This window comes from Canis lupus, chromosome 16 (assembly GCF_003254725.2).
Source record: "Canis lupus dingo isolate Sandy chromosome 16, ASM325472v2, whole genome shotgun sequence".
NCBI classification, from domain to species: domain Eukaryota; kingdom Metazoa; phylum Chordata; class Mammalia; order Carnivora; family Canidae; genus Canis; species Canis lupus.
The window spans coordinates 12,504,224-12,523,239 of NC_064258.1; the positions used below are offsets into that span (position 1 = coordinate 12,504,224).

Consider the following 19,016-nt stretch of genomic DNA (forward strand, 5'->3'; position numbering starts at 1 on the left):
TTAAGGCCCCTACGCGGAGCTCAAGCCAGGCTGCACGGTGCTCTGAGTGCTTTCTGGTGAGGTTCCTAGGCAGGCACACTGGGTGTGACAGTAGATGCTATGTGTCCACTTGACCCAGGTATTTAATTGGTCAAACACTATTCTCCATGCTTCTGTAAAGGTATCTTTAGATGAGATGAACATTTAAACCAGTAGACGTTGAGTAAATATGGAGGAATTACCCTCCAGAATAGGGGCCAGCTTCATCCAACCAGGTGAAGGATTGAATAGAACAGAAAACTGACCTCCCGCGAGGTCACCTGTGACCGCCTTCACCATCCCGGTCTGTCAGCTGACCCTGCAGAATTGAGACACTCCAGCTTCTACAATCACACGCGCCCGTTCCTTAAAATCTCGTGTGTGTCCGCACATGTATGTAGTGTGCAGGCGCGTCTGTCATGTGGACATGCACACGCGCACAGGCACCTCCCGCATCCTAGGGGCTCTGTTTCTCTAGGGGACTCTGACGCACCCACGAGTGTGCGGAGGCCGGGCTCCCTGGCCTTCCAGTCCCTCATCACAATGACGGCCGCCCCCTCCCCCGAAAGCCTCCCCGGAAGAAGCCGAGGCAGGCTAAGTGTTAGGACCCAGGCGCAGGCACCCACCTGCTCTCTGCCCCAGCGCCCACCCTGTCCCTGCACCCCCCACGGGCCCACCCCAGGACCCCCCACGGCTGCTAAGCAAGGACTGTAGCCACAGCTTGACTGTTTATAAACAACCAAACCGGGGTGGGGGGCGGGGTGGGCGTAGGGGGGAAGGGCTTTCTCCTCGGGGGTGCCCACACCTGTGCTGGGAAGGAAGGAAGGGAAAGAGGCGCCCTGGTGGCCTCAGCGCCCAGACGCCCGGTGCTCACCACCAGCCCCGGCCAGGCCACAGTCAGAAACAAGCCAGCGTGTGGGAAAGCACGAGTCAGACTTTACAGACGTGCCCGCGCTAGCAGGCAGGCCCTCGAGGAACCTGGCTCTGGCTGCACCCAGGCCCAGGCAGTCCTGGAGCGTCGGCGCGGGGGGGCCTGGTCAGAGGGGCCTCCGTGGAACCAATGCCGTGTCCTCTCGCCCACAGCCACGTGCTAGGAGTGTCCCCACCTGCACTCCGCCCCCCTGACAGCCCCTGCGGCCCACCCCGCAGGGCTCACTGGGTGGATGTATTAAAGTCCCCCCAGCTGCTGGCTGTCCGCCCCCACCTGGGCCTCTGCTGGTCCTCCTGCGTCCTGACTGACGACATCCTCCCGCATCGGCCAGAACTGCACCTGTCAGCGCAACAGCCCCCCCAGGATGGGTACAAGGGGGCGGCGGTGTAGGCATTCATCGCCGAGGCTGCAACCCTGAAGCCTGCGGCCCAGCCAGCTGGACCCTCAGGCGGGTGTTAATGCTGCAGGTGGGGGGCCGATTAAAATAAGGGCCCAAGGAGGCCAGTAGGTTGAGTGAGTTCTGATCCTCTGGGGAGCCGACCTGAGCAAGCCAGAGCCTACGGCAGAGCCGGCGCACCCACTTCTGAGAAAGTGCAATTCAGGAACAGTCCATGCGACCGCGACACAGGAACGGTCCATCGGAGCGCGATGCAGGAAGGTCCAGCAGGGGGCGACGCAGGAGGGTCCAGGAGGCGATGCAGGAAGGTCCAGCAGGGGGCGATCCAGGAAGGGTCCAGCAGGGGGCGATGCAGGAAGGTCCAGCAGGGGGCGACGCAGGAAGGGTCCAGCAGGGGGCGATGCAGGAAGGTCCAGCAGGGGGCGACGCAGGAAGGGTCCAGCAGGGGGCGACGCAGGAAGGGTCCAGCAGGGGGCGACGCAGGAAGGTCCAGCAGGGGGCGACGCAGGAAGGGTCCAGCAGGGGGCGACGCAGGAAGGTCCAGCAGGGGGCGACGCAGGAAGGGTCCAGCAGGGGGCGATGCAGGAAGGTCCAGCAGGGGGCGATGCAGGAAGGTCCATTAGGGCGCCCGAGCCAGGATGCGGGGCTGGAGCAGCAGGAGCTCAGAGAGGGTGCGGGGGCAACGAGGGCGTGCTCCAAACCCCCGGGCCGAGCCGGCAGGAGGGGGCGGAGGGGAGCTGCTCCTGCGGCCAAGCCCCCGCCCCGCAGGCCTCCTGCTGCTCCCGGCGCCCCAGGACCACCCAGCCGTGGGCTCTGCGGGGCTTGGGCGCCCACAGCGGCTCCCGCCTCCTGGCGCTGCGATGCTGGGACTGGGTTTTGCTGGAGAGACTGGAGCCCGCGGGCGGCCGCGGAAGGCGCCCCCGCCCGTCCCCGCGCAGCACCCAGCTGGCGGCCGCGTGGGGGACCGGGGGGCAAGGGCGCCGCGCTCCTCACAGCTTGGTGGCCCCGGCAGCCTTCGGGGTGTCTCCGCGGGAATCGGGGCACAGGCCGGCCAGCTGGCTCCCCGCCGGCGGCGCTTCCCCAGCCTCCAGCCGCGGCCAGAACGGGAGGTGCCGGGTGCGGGCGGCCGGGCCGCAGGGGAGGCAGGGGAGGCCGTACACCTGCAGGGTCGCCGCAGTCTCCTGGGGCTCCTGGACCTGGTGCCACGCCCGCAGGCCTCTCTCCTCCGGGCTCCCTGCGGGGAGGCGGCCGGTCGGGGCGGGCACTGGCGCCCTCTCGGCACCCCCCGCCCACCTGCCAGGGCCCAGCTGCCACATCTGGACGCCCCGAGCTCCCGGCGCCGCAGGGCACACCCTCCCTCCTCCCCTTCAACCAGCCGGTCTTTCCACGCTTAGTTTCTAGAATGCGGGTGCACTTGACACTTGGCCCAGAGAACAAATGTGGCAAATAGAGGGCCACGAGGAGGTGCTATCCTAAAGGTCCTCTCGAGAGGCCGTGGAAGGTTCAAGAAGGGAGCATTGGAAGCCATCCGTGGGCAGCCCGGGGGGCGCAGCGGTTTAGCGCCACCTTCAGCCCAGGGCGTGATCCTGGAGACCCGGGATCGAGTCCCGCGTCAGGCTCCCTGCATGGAGCCTGCTTCTCCCTCTGCCTGTGTCTCTGTCCTCCCCTCTCTCTGTGTGTGTCTCTCATGAATAAATAAAATCTCCAAAAAAAAGAAAAAAGAAAGAAAGCCATCCGTGACGGCAGCCCTGCACGCCTCGCCGGACATCCTCAGCACCCAGAGACTCAGTCTTGGACCTTGGGACACGTGTTACCCTCTGTTCTCATTGTTCTCCCCCACCCCACCCCACCCCACCGCCATTAGCCTGTGAGCTTCTGAAAGGTGGTAGGCATGTCTTTCTGCTTTTTGCATTCTCAGGACATAGCACCTGGGACACAGTAAGTGTGCAAGTGTTTGATAGGTCTTTATAGAAAGAGAGAGAAGGAAGGAAGGAAGAGACAGAGAAAGAAAGGGAAAGGGAAAGGGAAAGGAAAAGGAAAAGGAAAGGAAAACGTGTTCTCTCCAACTAGACTTTGGGCTCTTAGCTGTTTTTCTTTTTGCTTCTGGTGTGTTTCTCACCTTCGGGCCCTGTTACAGCTGAACTGTATTTTGAAGCCCTAACCCTCCTACCTCAGAACATGAATATATTTAGATAGGACCTTGAAAGAGGTGATTCTGTCCAAGATGAGGTCTTTAGGGTGGTCCCAAATCTAATCTGACTGCTGTCCTTCTATGAAAGGATTAGGACACACAGAGAGACCCCAGGGATGTGCCCACACAGAAGAAAGGGCACGTGAGATCATAGCAAGAAGACGGCCATCTGCAAGCCAAGGAGAGAGGCTTCTGGAGAAACCAACCCTGCCAACACCCTGATCCCAGTCTTCTAGCCTCCAGACTATGAGAAAATACCCTTTAATTGTTTAAACCCATTGGTAATATTTTGTTATTGCAGCCCTAGAAAGCTAACCCGGGCCTGTACATCCCACCCAGACCCAGGGCCTGCTCAGGATATGCTGTGGTCAGCCCGACATGGTACTAAGGGTTAGAGGAGCAATGTGGGTGGTCCAAATGCTGACCATCTACCCAAACTGCAAGCTTACAGAGAGCAGGTGAGCCCTACCAGGGATGGTGTTGTCCAGGAAAAAGCCCAGAAATCCACCAACAAACATGCCTGTGGTCAGCAGCACCTGGATGACCTGGTCCAGTTGGAGAATCCCTAGAAGGAAGACAAATGCAACAGGAAGTCCCAGGGACCAAGGCCCCCACTGGCTCTGCCCCTGGGGTGGTCACAGTTTAGAAGACAGAGAATCACCTGTATGGAGCCTCTCGGGGTTCTTGTTCACCCAGTTGGGAATGGCAAGCCCACAGTAGATGGAGAAGCCAAAGATAAAGAGGTTCCTGGATGAGTTCATGTCCACGTACTGCAGGAGAGAGGCCCCCCAGGGCAGCCCGAGACATCAGCATCTTTACCACATAGCAATCTAACTCCCCTCCAAATGCCTCCTCCCCTCCCACTGCCACCAGAGATGGGGAGGGAGGCTGGCTTCAGAGCACCACACTCAGTGGGCATGCCAGGGCTGCATTCCCACTTGCCCCTGGGAGCTCAATGGTTTGGACAAGCCAACTCAAGCGGATGCAGTTTCTGTTTTTCAGAAGTCAGGATGCTTGGAAGCCATTGTGGTTTCTGGGACCAAGGATTCCTTCTCCTCCTCCCCTCCTCCAGCCCTATTCCCTCCATCTCAATCCCTGGGGGCTTCTTTCAAGAGATGCACTGGCTCTGGCTGTTCTCCTAAGGGTGCCTCGCCTCACCTGCAGGTTGGAAATCCCCACAGCAGTGATGACCCCAAACATCACCAGGAACATGCCTCCGATCACAGGGGTGGGGATGGTGGCAAAGGCAGCCCCGATCTTCCCAAATACGCCCATCAGGAGCAGCAAGCAGCCAGCAGCGACCATCACCATCCTGCTCCCCACCTGCAGTGCTCAGGGGGATGAGGGATGAGGAGCTTAGCACCAGCCAGGCCTCTGCCTTGTTCCACAAACAACACTCCAAGGGGGCTTGTAAGAGCAGTAAAAGTGACCCCAAAATGCACCCCCTCTGCTCCCACATGGGGCTTGGGAAAGGATGAGGGTGTAACCTTGTGTCCTGGCCTCGGTCCCATCTCTTCACTCACAGCTCTATCCCTAACTTAGACTCCAGACTCAAATGTTCCTTCTCTAAGAAGCCCTTCCAGGGTGGCAAGAAGTCTTTCTTAGGAGGCAGTGGCCCAATGCTTAAGAATAGGAATTTGAGGGCCGACCCCAGCTCTGCCTCTAACTAGCTGTGTGACTTTGGGCACGTTACTTAACCTCACCAAGTATCAGCCTCCAAATTTGCCAAATGGAATTAATAATACTTCACAAACTCATTTTACAAGGCCAGCATTACCTTGATACCAAAGCCAGACAAGGACATTATAAGAAATGAAACTACAGACCAATGTTCCTAATGAATACAGAAGTTAAAAGTAAAATATTAGGAAACCAAATTCAACAGCACATCAGAAAGATCATACACCGTGACCAGGTGGGATTTATCCCTGGGACAAGGAAGCTTCAACATATACAAATAAGTGTGGTATATCACATAGATAAAATGAAAGATTAAAAACCACACAATCATCTCAATAGATGATGAAAAAGCATTAGACAAAATACAACATCTTTTCATAATAAAAGCTCTCAACAAATCAGGCATAGAAGGAGCATACTTCAACACAGTGAAGGCCATATATGACAGCAGAGATGACATGATCTTATATAGAAAACCCTAAAGACTCACCCAAGAAGCTATTGGACTCAATCAGTGGACCAGTAAAGTCACAGAATAGAAAAATCAACACATTGAATTCAGTTGCATTTCTATAAACTAATAACAAAATATCTAAAAAATACAAAAAGAAAACAATCCATTCACAATATCATCAAAAACAATGAAAAATTTAAGAATGAATTTAAATTCATTCAGAGAAATTGAAGAGGACACAAACAAATGAAAAGATATCATGTGGGAAGCCTGGGTGGCTCAGGGGTTGAGCATCTGCCTTCAGTCCAGGGCGTGATCCTGGAGTCCCGGGATCGAGTCCCACATCGGGCTCCCTGCATGGAGCCTGCTTCTCCCTCTGCCTGTGTCTCTGCCTCTCTCTGTGTGTCTCTCATGAATAAATAAAAGTAAAAAGAAAAAGAAAAAGAAAATAAAAGATATCATGTGTTCATGGATAAGATTTAATGTTGTTGATATGTCCATACTACCTAAAGCCACCCATAGATTCAGTGCAGTCCCTAACAAAATTCCAATGGCATTTTCCACAGAAATAGAAAAAAAAACCCTAAAATTTGTGTGTAAATACAAAAGACCCCAAATAGCCAAAGCAATCCCGAGAAAGAAGAGTAAAACTGAAGCCATCACACTTCTTGATTTCAAATGATACTACAAAGCTCTGGTAATTAAAAAGGTATGGTTCTGTCATAAAAATAGACACACAGACCAATAGAACAGAATTGAGAGCCCAAAAATGAACCCATGTCAATTAACATTTGACAGGGAAGCCAAGCATATTCGACAGGGCAAAGAATAGTCTCCTCAGTAAATGGGGTTGGGAAGCCCAGAGAACCACATACAGAAGAACGAAATTGAACCTCTACCTTTCACCACTCAAAAATTTAACTCAATATGGATTAAAGACTTAAATGTAAGACCTGAAACCATGAAAGTCCTAGAAGAACACATGGTGGTTGAGGGGGAATGCTGGGGTGGCTCAGTGGCTGAGTGTGTCTGCCTTTGGCTCAGGGCATGACCCTGGGGTCCTGGGATCGAGTCCCGCATTGGAGTGATTTAAAAAAGATTTTAAAATTCTTAAAAAAAGAAAGAAAGAAAGAAAGAAAACATAGGGGGAAAACCCTTGACATTGGTCTTCGCAGTTTTTTTTTGGATATGACACCAAAAGTATAAACAATAAAAGCCAAAGTAAACAAATGAGACTACATCAAACTAGAAAGCTTCTATGGAGTAAAGGGAGACAACTGACAAAATACAAAGGATACAAAGGATAAAATATTTTCAAACCATCTATCTGACAAGAGGTTGATATCCAAAATGTATAAAGAATTTATGCAACTCAGATAACAGCAACAACAACAATAATGATCAAAAAATGGGCAGAGGAACTGAATAGATATTTCTCCAAAGAAGACATCCAGATGTCCAACAGACACATGAAAAGATATTCAACATCATTCAGCAGCAGCAAAATGCAAATCAAAACTACAGTGAGATATCACATCCTGTCAGATTCAGTCATCATAAAAAAAAAAAACAAGTGTTAGTAGAGATGTGCAGAAAAGAGAATCTTTGTGTGCTGGTGATAGGAACGTCAATTGGCACAGCCACCGTGGAAAACAGCATAGCTTTTTCTAAAAAAATTAAAAATAGAATTACCATATGATCCAGCAGTTGCTCTTGTATTTATGCAAAGAAACCAAAACACTAACTTGGAAAGGTATCTGTAACCCATGTTCATTGCAGCATTATTTACAATAGCCAAGACATGGAAACAACCTAAATGATGGATGAGTGGATAAAGAAATCTGAGATACACACATACACACACACACACACACACACACACACACAAACAAACAATGGAATGTTACTCAGCCATAAAAAATGAAATCTTTCCATTTGCAACAACATGGATAGAACTTGAAGACATTATGCTAAGTGAAGTATGTCAGAGAAAGACAAATATCATATGGTACCTTCATGTGTGGAGTCTAAAAAAGCTAAAATCAGGGCACCTGGGTGGCTCAGTTGGTTAAGTGTCCAACTCTTGATTTTGGCTCAGGTCATGATCTCAGGGTCCTGAAATCGAGTCCCACATCAGGCTCCACACTGGGCATGGAGTCTGCCTAAGATTCTCTCACTCCGGGATCCCTGGGTGGCGCAGCGGTTTAGCACCTGCCCTTTGGCCCAGGGCGCGATCCTGGAGAACCCCAGATCGAATCCCATGTCGGGCTCCCGGTGCATGGAGCCTGCTTCTCTCTCTGCCTGTGTCTCTGCCTCTCTCTCTCTCTGTGTGACTATCATAAATAAATTAAAAAAAAAAAAAAAGATTCTCTCACTCCTTCTGCCCTCCCCAGCCCTGCTCACGCATGTGTGCTCTCTCTTACAGAAATAAAATAAAATAGATTTTTTTAAAAAGTTAAAAAGCTAAATTCACAGAATTAGAGTGGTGGTTACCAGAGTCCTCAGGGTGAAAAAAAACGGGAGATGTTCCTCAAAGAGTACAAACTTCAGTTGGAAGATGAGTAAGTTCTGGGGATCTACTGTACGATATTGTGATTATAGTTAACCATGTCGAATTACACACTTGAAACCAGCAGAGTAAGATCTTAAATGTTCTCGCCGCAAAAAAACCAGAAATGGTAAATATGTGGCGTGATGGGAGTGTTAGCTCATGGTGATCATCACACTGCCAAATGGAAGTGAATCAAATAAACACACCGTACAGCTTAGGCCTACACAATGCTGTGTGTCAAGTATACCTTGGTACAGCTGTGCGGGAGGAGATGGGAAGGAAAATCCGTGTGTCTGGAGTGTAGGCAGATGGAAAGACACGTGGAAGGTAGATGAAGAGCAAGCCAAGGGCCCCATCATAAAGGGCTTCAGGGGCCACAGAGAGGAGCTGGGATAAAATCCAAAGACAAGGCATAAAAAAAAATGTGGTATTTTGTTTATATACAACAAATATATGGAATGGAATATTATTGGACTGTCTGGGGATGGTCCTGGACATTGTGCTAAGTGGGATAAACCAGTTGCAAAAAGACAAATACTGTATGACTGCACTTGTGTGAAGTACCCAGTGTAGTCAAATGAGAGGGAACAGACACTAGGATGCTGACTGGCAAGTGCTGGGGAGGGAGGGGAGTAAGGAATTGCTTAATTGGTATTAGGTTTCAGTTTTTATGTTGTGTGTCTTTAACCACAATTAAAAGTATTTTTTAAGATTTTTAAAAGATTTTATTTATTTTTTAAGATTTTATTTATTTATTAATGAGAGATAGAGAGAGAGAGGCAGAGAGAGAAGTAGGCTCCACGCAGGGAGCCCAACGTGGGACTCGATCCCAGGTCTCCAGGATCACACCCTGGGCTGAAGGTGGGTGTCAAACTGCTGAGCCACCCGGGTGTCCTAATTTATTTATTTATGGGGGGGGGGGGAGGAGAGAGAGAGAGAGAGAGCACGAGCATGGGGAGAGGCAAAGGGAGAGGGAGAAGCAGACGCCCCGCTGGGCAGGGAACCCTATGCGGGGCTCGATCCCAGGACCCTGAGATCATGACCTGAGCCCAAGGCAGACGCTTCACCGACTGAGCCCCCAAGTGCCCAGAAGTACTTTTTAAGGTATTTTTAGGGGATCCCTGGGGGCCTCAGTGGTTTAACACCTGCCTTTGGCCTGGGGTGTGACCCTGGAGTGCTCCCTGCATGGAGCCTGCTTCTCCTTCTGCCTGTGTCTTTGCCTCTCTCTCTATATATATATATCTATCATGAATAAATAAATAAAATCTTTTAAAAAATAAAAAATAAAGTATTTTTAAAAAGATACTCTAGGGGATCCCTGGGTGGTTCAGCGGTTTGGCACCTGCCTTTGGCCCAGGGCGCGATCCTGGAGTCCCGGGATCGAGTCCCACGTCAGGCTCCCTGCATGGAGCCTGCTTCTCCCTCCTCCTGTGTCTCTGCCTCTCTCTCTCTCTCTCTCTCTCTCTCATAAATAAATAAATAAATCTTAAAAAAAATACTCTAGTGTCAACAACTGAAGTCCATTAATACTGCGGCAAAGTAGCAGAGTCCACCCTTGCTTATTTCCCTTTCCAGCCTAGGAGCTGATTTATTTAAACGTCTCCATGACAAGACACATGGTAAGAACTTATCACATCAAAATAAGGTCTTGGGGTTTGTTTATAATCCTCATAAGGAACAAGAAACAAAGGCCCCGATCCGAGCTAAAGGGAAACACAGCCCAGGCAACATGTTTATTTTAGCTCCTGAGACCCGGGTCCAGATCAAGGGAACAACACATCTGAGCCGTGTGAGGCCAGTAGTGCGTGTTGGTCTGTTGCAGCAATAGTAAGGGGCCAAGGGTTTGGTGACAGATGCAGGTGCCCGGCCCGAGGTCGGTGTCCGCGGCCTTACCCTGGTGATGCCCAGTGCCCCGATGTTCTCGCTGTAGGAGGTGGTGCCATTCCCGGTCCCCCAGGCCCCTGCCAGCAGACAGCCAAGGCCCTCGATGCCAATGCCACGGTTGACAGCATGCCTTGGAGGCGGGGGGGCCCCCACCAGCCGGGCACAGGCGTAGTAGTCGCCTACTGACTCCACCATGGAGGAAATCACCCCTGCGATGATCCCAAAGACCCCAGCCAGGCTGATGGTGGGGACACCCCACTGTCCTGAAAGAGCAGTGCAGAGGGAATGTTCATCCGGAAGCCACTGGGTTGCTGAACCCCAAATAATTCCTTTGCCGGAGGGGTCCTGGGAAGGCTTTAAAGACCAGGCACTGTGTCTCCCAAACACACAAGCGTGCGGGGGCACCGTTCGCAAGGACAGACGCCCCGTGGAAGCAGAGATTCTTACCCAGGGCGGCACGAGCTCCCGGGCTGGGGGCCGGGCCAGCCCTGCCTGGACCCTGGTTATTAATCCACCCGAGGTGAGAAGCGCTGGGTAGGGCAAACAGCAGTGAGCCAAGAGCCAAGGAATGGCCTTGATCTCATCTGCCCAGAGGTGTTCTAATTCAGCCCGAAGCTCCCCTGGGTAGAATCGGCTAACCCAGGAAGGGTCCCCAGGAGACCCTTGGGTCTGGGGGTCTGGCTAGGAGGCTGAGACCTCTCTCATCTGCCCACTCTCAGGCCATCGGGGATGAGAGGGATGAGAGGAAGGTCCAGGACTGGGAGCCTGCGGGTCAACGCCCCCAGAGGATTCTTAGGACAACCCAAGGGTCTCCTCCTTCTCCCGGGGGGGGGGGGGGGGCGCATGTGGACCCCCTAGGGCCTGTTTCTCCTTGTCAGGTCTTTGGGAGGAGATCCATCCCCTGGCCCTGTTCATTCAGTGCCCTGGACCCCACAGACAGTCCTGGGGAATACATGTCCCAGGCCAAAAAGGGCCCTGTCTTCTCATTACCTGGGTAAGGGAAGCGAAACCAGGGAGCCTGGCTCAGGACATTGCCTTTGGTGTCCGTGCGGCTCAGATGCCCATAGGCCGTGGGGGCAGTGGGAAGGGCGTTGGTGATTGTGAGCACGAAGCAGAGAAGCCACGAGAGGCAGAGCGCCAGCAGCACCTGCAGAGGGAACCCCTTCACTACCCGGCCTAGAGCCCCAGCTCCTGCCAACACTTCCCAGAGGTGCTGGGCCAGAGAAGGAGGTCAGGGAAGCTCCCAGAAATGAGGAAATGCTGGGCCACTGGCCCTTCCAAGGACAACAATCGGTGGCCCAATTAGCACATTGAAGAAATGCAGACAATAAACTATGGAAAAACCTTGTGTTAAATAGAGGCAGAAAGGTCTAGCACAATAGGCACAGCCTGGGTCAGAAGGACTACTGTCTGTCTCCCTTTCCACCGTGCTGGTCATGTGACTTTGGGTCAAACTCCCCCAGCCTCAGTTTCCTCGTCTGTACAGTGGAATCACAATCACTGCTCTGATATTTAACCTCTGGCAGCAGAGCCCCAGAAAGGTATATTTTTCTCAATGTCCCCAAGTGATGCTTATGCACCCAGAATGGTTGAGCCACCGGCCCGCAGCGCGGGGAGAGGTCAGTGAAATGTGGAAGTATCTTTTTACAACGTGAAATGTAGTCCACAGTTAAATCCCACCTGAAAACACATTGTGTGACTGGTAGCCACACGGACTTAACACCGTGATGCAAATCCAGCAGAGGAGCGTCTGAAAGTGAAGTACCAGCCTCATCGTGAGGGATCTGGATTGCCCACGAGCCCCCGAGATCCAGATCTGCGCAACTTGGTCCTTAGCTTTGTATAACTAGCTGTGAGCCTTGCTATGGGAACAGCCCCAATTGTGTGACAAGGCTGTCCCACACTGGTGCCCAGAGCAGCGACCTAGGGCAGCGACCTGCTCCGGGGAGAGAAGATCTGTGGAATGAGGGGGATGGCATGCCACCAGCAGCCAGGGAGCCTTCCCACGAGGCCTCCTCCCAGCCTCCTTCTACAGCGCATGAATGGAGGCCAGGGAGGAGAGGCCCCTGCCCACGGGGAAGCATTGGCTCTGGAGAACCTTCTGGGAGTGCCAGAGGCTGCCCCTTACCCTCCAGGCGAGTCCACTAAGAATGGAAGAGGGCAGGGAGTGCTTCTTACCGGGAAGACCTGAAACAGGTGGAATTTAGATGTATGACACTTCTTCCCTCCATAAACGGGCACAGGTATGCCGACGTTTTTTAGGTACTGAGAAAACAGCACGATGAGGAAGATGGTCCTGAAACAGAAACAAGCCACACCCTGCCTGGCAAGCTGGCGCTTGTCCTGAGCAAGTGTCCAGGAAGCCGAGCCCCCACACATCTCGGGGGGCAGGCTGCAGGGGCCGCACCAGCAGAGTTCCCATGAGGCAGGCCCCATCCCTGAAAAGGTGGGCTGTTCCCTTTCAGAGCTGCTGGGGGCTGGAGAGAAATACGGGGAAGGGGGCCATCATTCCCTGGAGTGGGGTTGGGGGATGATTTTTTATTTTTTAATTTTCAAAATGCATTGTTTATTGGTAAGAAATAGACTTCTAAATAGATGCAAAAGCACACAGGTGTTTTGCTCAACTATGTGATTTTTGTCTCCGTTTAAAGAACTTTTCTCCATATATGTTTCAAGATGACTTAAACATCTTAAGGAAACTTAAATGCCCTGCGCTCGGCTGTTGTGGTCAGGACATCTCCCACCACTGAAATTAAAACACTTTATTTCATTAAAAAACAAAAAAACAAAAAAACAAAAAACAACAATATATTAGACCCATACTCATCAAAAATGCTCTGAGGCCAAAACAAAAACCTTTCTAGAATGAAGGTAACTCTTACTAAAGTAATTCTCTTAGATTTTAAATGCAGTATTACTAGTTCCATAAATATTTAATGTTCTTAATCCAATAACAGTTTTTAGGGAAAAAACTATCCAATATACAAAAACTGAATACGTTCATTTTTTAAAAGGTAAGAGGAAGGTACCCCGAAAAGAGATGCCATCTCAATGGTGGAGATGCAATCAGAGCTGACTAGATTTGTAAGTGCAAATTTTTTTCCAGGGAAGAGAACCTCCACGGGCGTCAGGGTCGGTCAAAGGGCAGGTCTCCCGTCTAACGGCCGCCTCAGACAGTCCCTTTTGGGAGGGACCACCATCCAAGAGGTTGGCCAGGATGGAAGAGAAGCTGCCTCATGGTGCACCGGTTTAGCACTGCCTGCAGCCCAGGGTGTGATCCTGAAGACCCAGGATCGAGTCCCACATCAGGCTCCTTGCGTGGAGCCTGCTTCTCCCTCTGCCTGTGTCTCTGCCTCTGTGTGTGTGTGTGTGTGTGTGTGTGTGTGTGTGTGTGTCTCATGAATAAATAAATAAAATCTTCAAAAATAAAATAAAATAAAAGTGGGCAACATGGCAATGGTCCTGCAGGTGGAGTCGGTGAAGCCAGAGTCGGAGACTGTCTTCCGTCCCAGGTCATTCTGCACGTCCCTGTGGTCAGCCCCTCGCAGCAGCACGGATGAGCGTGCCCAGGGCCATCCCCAAGTCCCTTCAAAGCTCTGTGGAAATGCCCAAGGCCTCTTTCCCATAAAGAATTCCAGAGCCTCCCAGTTGGCTGTAATCAGCCCCCTGCCCCAAACATACACTTGAGCATCCTCTGATTCTCATCACCGTCTCCTGGTGTCATAGCTCCTGGGACCGAGGCTCAGCCCCGTCCTACACTGTGAGATCACTGAGAGCTGGGGCCATGGCTTTGCATCCCTTCCCGGGTGCCGGAGGTAACAACCATTAGCTCCACGGAAACCTAGCAGGCGGACGACCAGCGCTAGCAATACTCGGTGAGCTCTGCGCTGTTTTCTCACGCTCTGCCTGTGGTTAACTCCTGGGCTTTGAGGACTCATAATGTGCTCAGTAGGGGTGATAATGAATGGCAGCCCTTCCATTGCTTGTCAAGGCATCACAATGCTCATGAAAGCATCTGTAAACCACACAGTTAGCTAGAACCCTGAGCACGCTCTTCTTGCTGAGTAATCTCCCTCCAGAAGGAACCGAGATGCTACTCCGTCCTCAGAAAGTACTTACGTGGCAGCGACCCCCCAGTGGACCCCAGCACTGTCGCCCGCAGAATCAAAGAGAGGCAGGGCCACCAAGGTGATGGTCGGAGTGATGGTCAGGGGGCCGATGAAGCGCATGAGAAACCCAATGAGGCCAGAGAATCCCACCAGCATCTGGACACAGGAAGCGACCATGATGGCGCCCTGCAGCTGGGGACAGAAGGGACAGCTCAGGCGCCTCGAGGCCGGCAGAGACCGTGGCCTCAGCCCAGCCGGCCAGCACGGCAGACCTAGCTGAGGCGGCCGCCTCTCCGCCTGCCCGACCCACAATTCCCCAGTGCAGTCAAAGCTAAACTCCAGGGGAACCGAGGCAAGGAGAGGCCTGCTCTGGGTCCTCTCCCCAGCTCTGGATTTCCAATTCCCTGGTGGACATTTGCACTTCATTTGAAGGGTTTCAGGAAATTGCCTCCAGAAGTGAGTATTGGTCATGGAGAGGATGAGGACGACTACCATCACTCCGAAGCGGGTTAAATCTCTTGCTACTTCATATTGGCGTGCTCCCACTTTCTCTTGCAAGGGTTAGCATTTTTTTTTTTTCTGTAAAGGACCGGAGAGTGACTATTTCAGGCTTGATGGGCCATATGGGCTCTGTCGAAACTTTTCCAGACGAGATGTGAACAAGTGAGCCTAGCTGTGCTCCACCGAAATTTCATGTGTAGATACTGAAATTAGAATTTCACATAATTCTGACACATCGTGAGTAGTACTCTTCTTCTTTTTCAACCATTTAAAATGGAAAATCATTCTTACCCTGTGAGCTATATCAAAACGAGCAGCAGGCCAGATCTGGTCCATGGACTATAGTTTGCCAACCCCTGATCCACTGGACCGATGCAATTTGCTTAAAGTCTAACTTTTCCTCTTTTGGTTTGGATGTTATACATTCCGCTTTATCCTTCCTAACTTTCCTTGTTTTAAAGTCTGTTCTTGGGATGCCTGGGTGGCTCAGTGGTTGAGTGCCTGCCTTCGGCTCAGGGCATGATCCTGGAGTCCCGGGATCCAGTCCCCCATCGGGCTTCCTGCAGGGAGCCTGCTTCCCCCTCTGCCTGTGTCTCTGCCTCTCTCTGTGTCTCTCATGAAAAAATAAATAAAATCTTAAAAATAAATAAATAAGATCTGGTCTTTCTGAAAGTAATAGGGCAACTTCTACTTTGCTTTGATTAGTGTTAGCATGATATATTTTTTTGCCATCCATTTACTTTCGATCTCTACATGTCTATATATTTAAGGAAGGTTTCTTATAGATGACATATAGTTAGACTGCATTCTCTGTCATTTAATTGGTACATTTAATCCACTGACATTCAAAGTGAGTATTTTTTTAAGGATTTTATTTATTTATTCATAGAGACACAGAGAGAAAGAGAGAGAGAGAGAGACTCGTGGGACTCGATCCTAGGTCTCCAGGATCACACCTCAGGCTGTAGGCGGCGCCAAACCGCTGCGCCACTGGGGCTGCCCTCAAAGTGATTATTGATACCACTTAGTGATAATTGGGTTGATACCAACTATGCCTATTACTGTTTTCTATTTGTTGACCTTGTTCTTTGTCCCTATTTTTGTCTTCCACTCTCGTTGTGGTTTTATTTTATTTATTCATGAGAGACAGAGAGAGAGAGGCAGAGACATAGGCAGAGGGAGAAGCAGACTCCATGCAGGGAGTCCGACGTGGGACTTAATCCCAGGACCCCGGGATCACGTCCTGAGCCACCCAGGTGTCTCTCTTTTTGTGGTTTTAATTGACCGTTTCATCTGGTTCCATTGTTTTCCATTCTTGACATGTTTGTCTTTCTTTCTTTCTTTCTTTCTTTCTTTCTTTCTTTCTTTCTTTCTTTCTTTCTTTCTTATTCTTTCTTTCTTCTTTCTTTTCTTTCACTTTTTTGAGTTGCCCTAGAGTTTACAACATACCAAGTCCACTTTCAAAGAACACTGTGCCAGTTCATGAGTAGGGTGAGTACCTTGTAGTAATAAAATAATCTTAATCCATCCTTCTCATCCTTTATATCATTGCTTTATATGATCCTTTATATCATTTCACTTATATCTAAGGACATAATTGGTCCAAGGTGTTGAAAACTGAACTTGCCTTCCCTTCCTGGTTTTTTATTTTTTCTGCTACCACCATGTCCTTAAAATAGAACCACCGTTCACTTTCACTTCTCCATTACTTATAGCCTAGCAAGTAAAAACCTTCCTATTGGTCCTATATTTGTGTCACTTTCACTGGTGGCTAGTATAGGGACATACAGTTGGTGTGCTGGCCACCAGTGATTTCAATCCCTGACATGTATGTGGACAAATATAACTCAGATAAACACGGGGTATCTACCTTAAATTCCCATAGGCTGGCTTGGAGAAATCAACCAATCAATCTAATTAATGAAATGAAGTTGCAATTTGAAAGAACTTTCTCTGGCTTACAGCACTGGTGAAGAACATTGGGCCAGCAGGTGGAGCTCAACTATCATAGATAAGGCTCTGGATTTGGCTCACTGTGTTGGACTCTTGGAGGCTATGTGGGGAAAAATAGTGGAGACTATTGTCTTAGGGACAAAGGAATCCCTACCCTGGGCCCTGGGTCTCAGAGCAGGAGTTGGCAAACTTTTTCTGTAAAAAGCTAGATGGTAACTACTTTAGGTTTTGTGAGCTATGTGTGGTTTCTATCGCATATTCTTTTTAAGAACAGCCTTTGAAACAAACATTCTTAGTTTGTGAGCAGTTAAAAAACAAACAAACAAACAAACAAAAAAAAAAAACAGACCTCAGGCTGGATTTGATCCGTAGTTTTCATACTCCTGCTTTAAAAGGACTCCATATATCATAAACACAAAAATAAACAATAAAGATATCAAAGAAAATACGGTGTCTCTGACATTTGGGATCCCATGTTTAATGCAGGTACAGCATGACCCATATCCCTAAACACCTCCCTCACTATTAATACTTGTTCAAGCCCTAGGGAAATTATTTTCCGAACTCTTGCCCAGTGTCCTCAAAACACAAGGTAACTGGTTCTGAACATGGTGAAGGTTGGTGAGTTGTGCCATGGTATTGCTGGAGGCAGGTGCTTCATTAGGACACAGGAAAGATTTGAGCCAAAATGCTTCGGTAGGAGAAGAGACAAACTAACTTATCAGATCTTTCTTCTTGGATAGTAGGAAAGCAAGAGATTCTTGCAGAAGAAATTCCAGTGCTCAGCAGGTCTGCGTGGAAGGGAAATCCTGCCCTGGCATCTAGCAGAGCCAGGTAAAGAAACCCCACTTCTTGTGTTTTGCTTGATTTTAATTTGGATTTTTTTTTATTTTTACATTTTTTAATTTAAATTCAATTTGCCAACATATATGTTGAGTACCCAGTGCTCATCCCATCAAGTGCCCTCCTTAGTGCCTGTCACCCAGTTATGCCATCCCCCCAACCAACTCCCCTTCTGCAACCCTTTGTATGTTTCCCAGAGTTACAAGTCTCTCATGGTTGGTCTCCCTCTCTAATTTTTCCCCACCCAGTTCCCCTCCCTTCCCTTATAATCCTGTTCACTATTTCTTATATTCCACATGAGTGAAACCATATGATGATTGTCCTTCTCCGATTGACTTACTTCACTCAGCATAATACCCTCCAGTTCCATCCACGTCGAAGCAAATGGTGGATATTTGTCTTTTCTGATGTCTGAGAAAATTTGGATTTAATGAAGCCAAATATAGGCTCCCTGGGGGACAGCAGAAACAAACAAATAAACAAACACCCACAAGCCACATGTGTTCTGTGATTCATTCTGTTGATGGTATCGTGAAACTAGGCTTCCCTGAAGAAGTACAGCCTCATTTGGAGAAGGTGGTACAACACACAGCATCCCGAGATCGGCCACTCTACCTGGCAAAAATCCAGGGCCCGCCAGCTTGACAAGTGACATTCTTAGGAATGTCTTAGTCTAGAGCTATATGGTATTGTTCTTTAATGATTAAAGAGCCTGGTTAACACGGGGTCCACTCTGAGACAAAAAGGAAGCAGATGGATCAGATTTCAGAAGTACACGCACTTTTGGCCTGTCCCAGCATAGGTATGTGTAAAAAGGCTGCTTTAGAAAAGGAAGAACAGCAGAGGGTTGGGCTGAAACTCACAGGTCATGGCCTTCACAGCCCCGCTACCTGATTTATGGGAAGCGAAGGTGGTAGAGTCTGTGCTGAATGAGGACCCACCCTGGTGGAAGCCAGTGCTCCGGCTCTGCTGAGGCTGTGCTCCGGAGCAGCTACTCCACCCCTTTCCCCTTGACAGACCATCACTAACTAGTCTGCACTGAATTAGACCACTAGTGAGTAGCACCCAGTAACTCCAGGATCAGAGACCCCAATCATGTTCTTGCGTGAGACCAGAAAGACATTCAAGTAAAGAAGGACAGATCAACAAAATCTGCTGATTAAAGGAAAGAATTGTAGTCAGGCAGAGAAAAGGAAGGGACACAGGAGGGGTTCATAGGATTCATGGGCAAATGACAGTCCCCACCTCCCCTGGGCCAGACACTACCTCACAAGATGACCTAACGCTGGCAACAAAGATTTGAGTTTCACCATGTGAGTCCCTGGATTCAGAAAGCAGTAGTTGGAGCTTGGCTAAAGGTGCTGCTTGCGCAACTGAGGGAGGTTGATGCTGGAAGAGCATATGACGCTTCCCCAGAGAAACCTTGATGGAAGAAGTAAAGCAGATCTAAATCCAGCCAATGGGCCGAGTCATGCGTGAGATGGCTGACTATGCACACATAAAT

General features: G+C 50.0%; 1 protein-coding gene across 2 annotated transcripts in view; it reads right to left on the reverse strand.

Annotated features, from left to right (window-relative positions):
* Positions 1–3,194: 3,194 nt before the first annotated feature.
* The window catches only part of LOC112670458 (solute carrier family 23 member 1-like), a 39,248-nt gene continuing 23,426 nt past the window's right edge, over positions 3,195–19,016 (reverse strand). For both annotated transcript variants that reach the window (XM_035699517.2, XM_025464141.3), the window contains exons 5-11: positions 14,226–14,407; positions 12,285–12,402; positions 11,097–11,253; positions 10,116–10,369; positions 4,696–4,860; positions 4,199–4,307; positions 3,195–4,102 (exon numbers count right to left, since the gene is read on the reverse strand). In XM_035699517.2, coding sequence (XP_035555410.1) covers positions 3,966–4,102; positions 4,199–4,307; positions 4,696–4,860; positions 10,116–10,369; positions 11,097–11,253; positions 12,285–12,402; positions 14,226–14,407 — 1,122 coding nt within the window. In that variant the 3' untranslated portion in view covers positions 3,195–3,965. The remainder of the gene's footprint in view (positions 4,103–4,198; positions 4,308–4,695; positions 4,861–10,115; positions 10,370–11,096; positions 11,254–12,284; positions 12,403–14,225; positions 14,408–19,016) is intronic.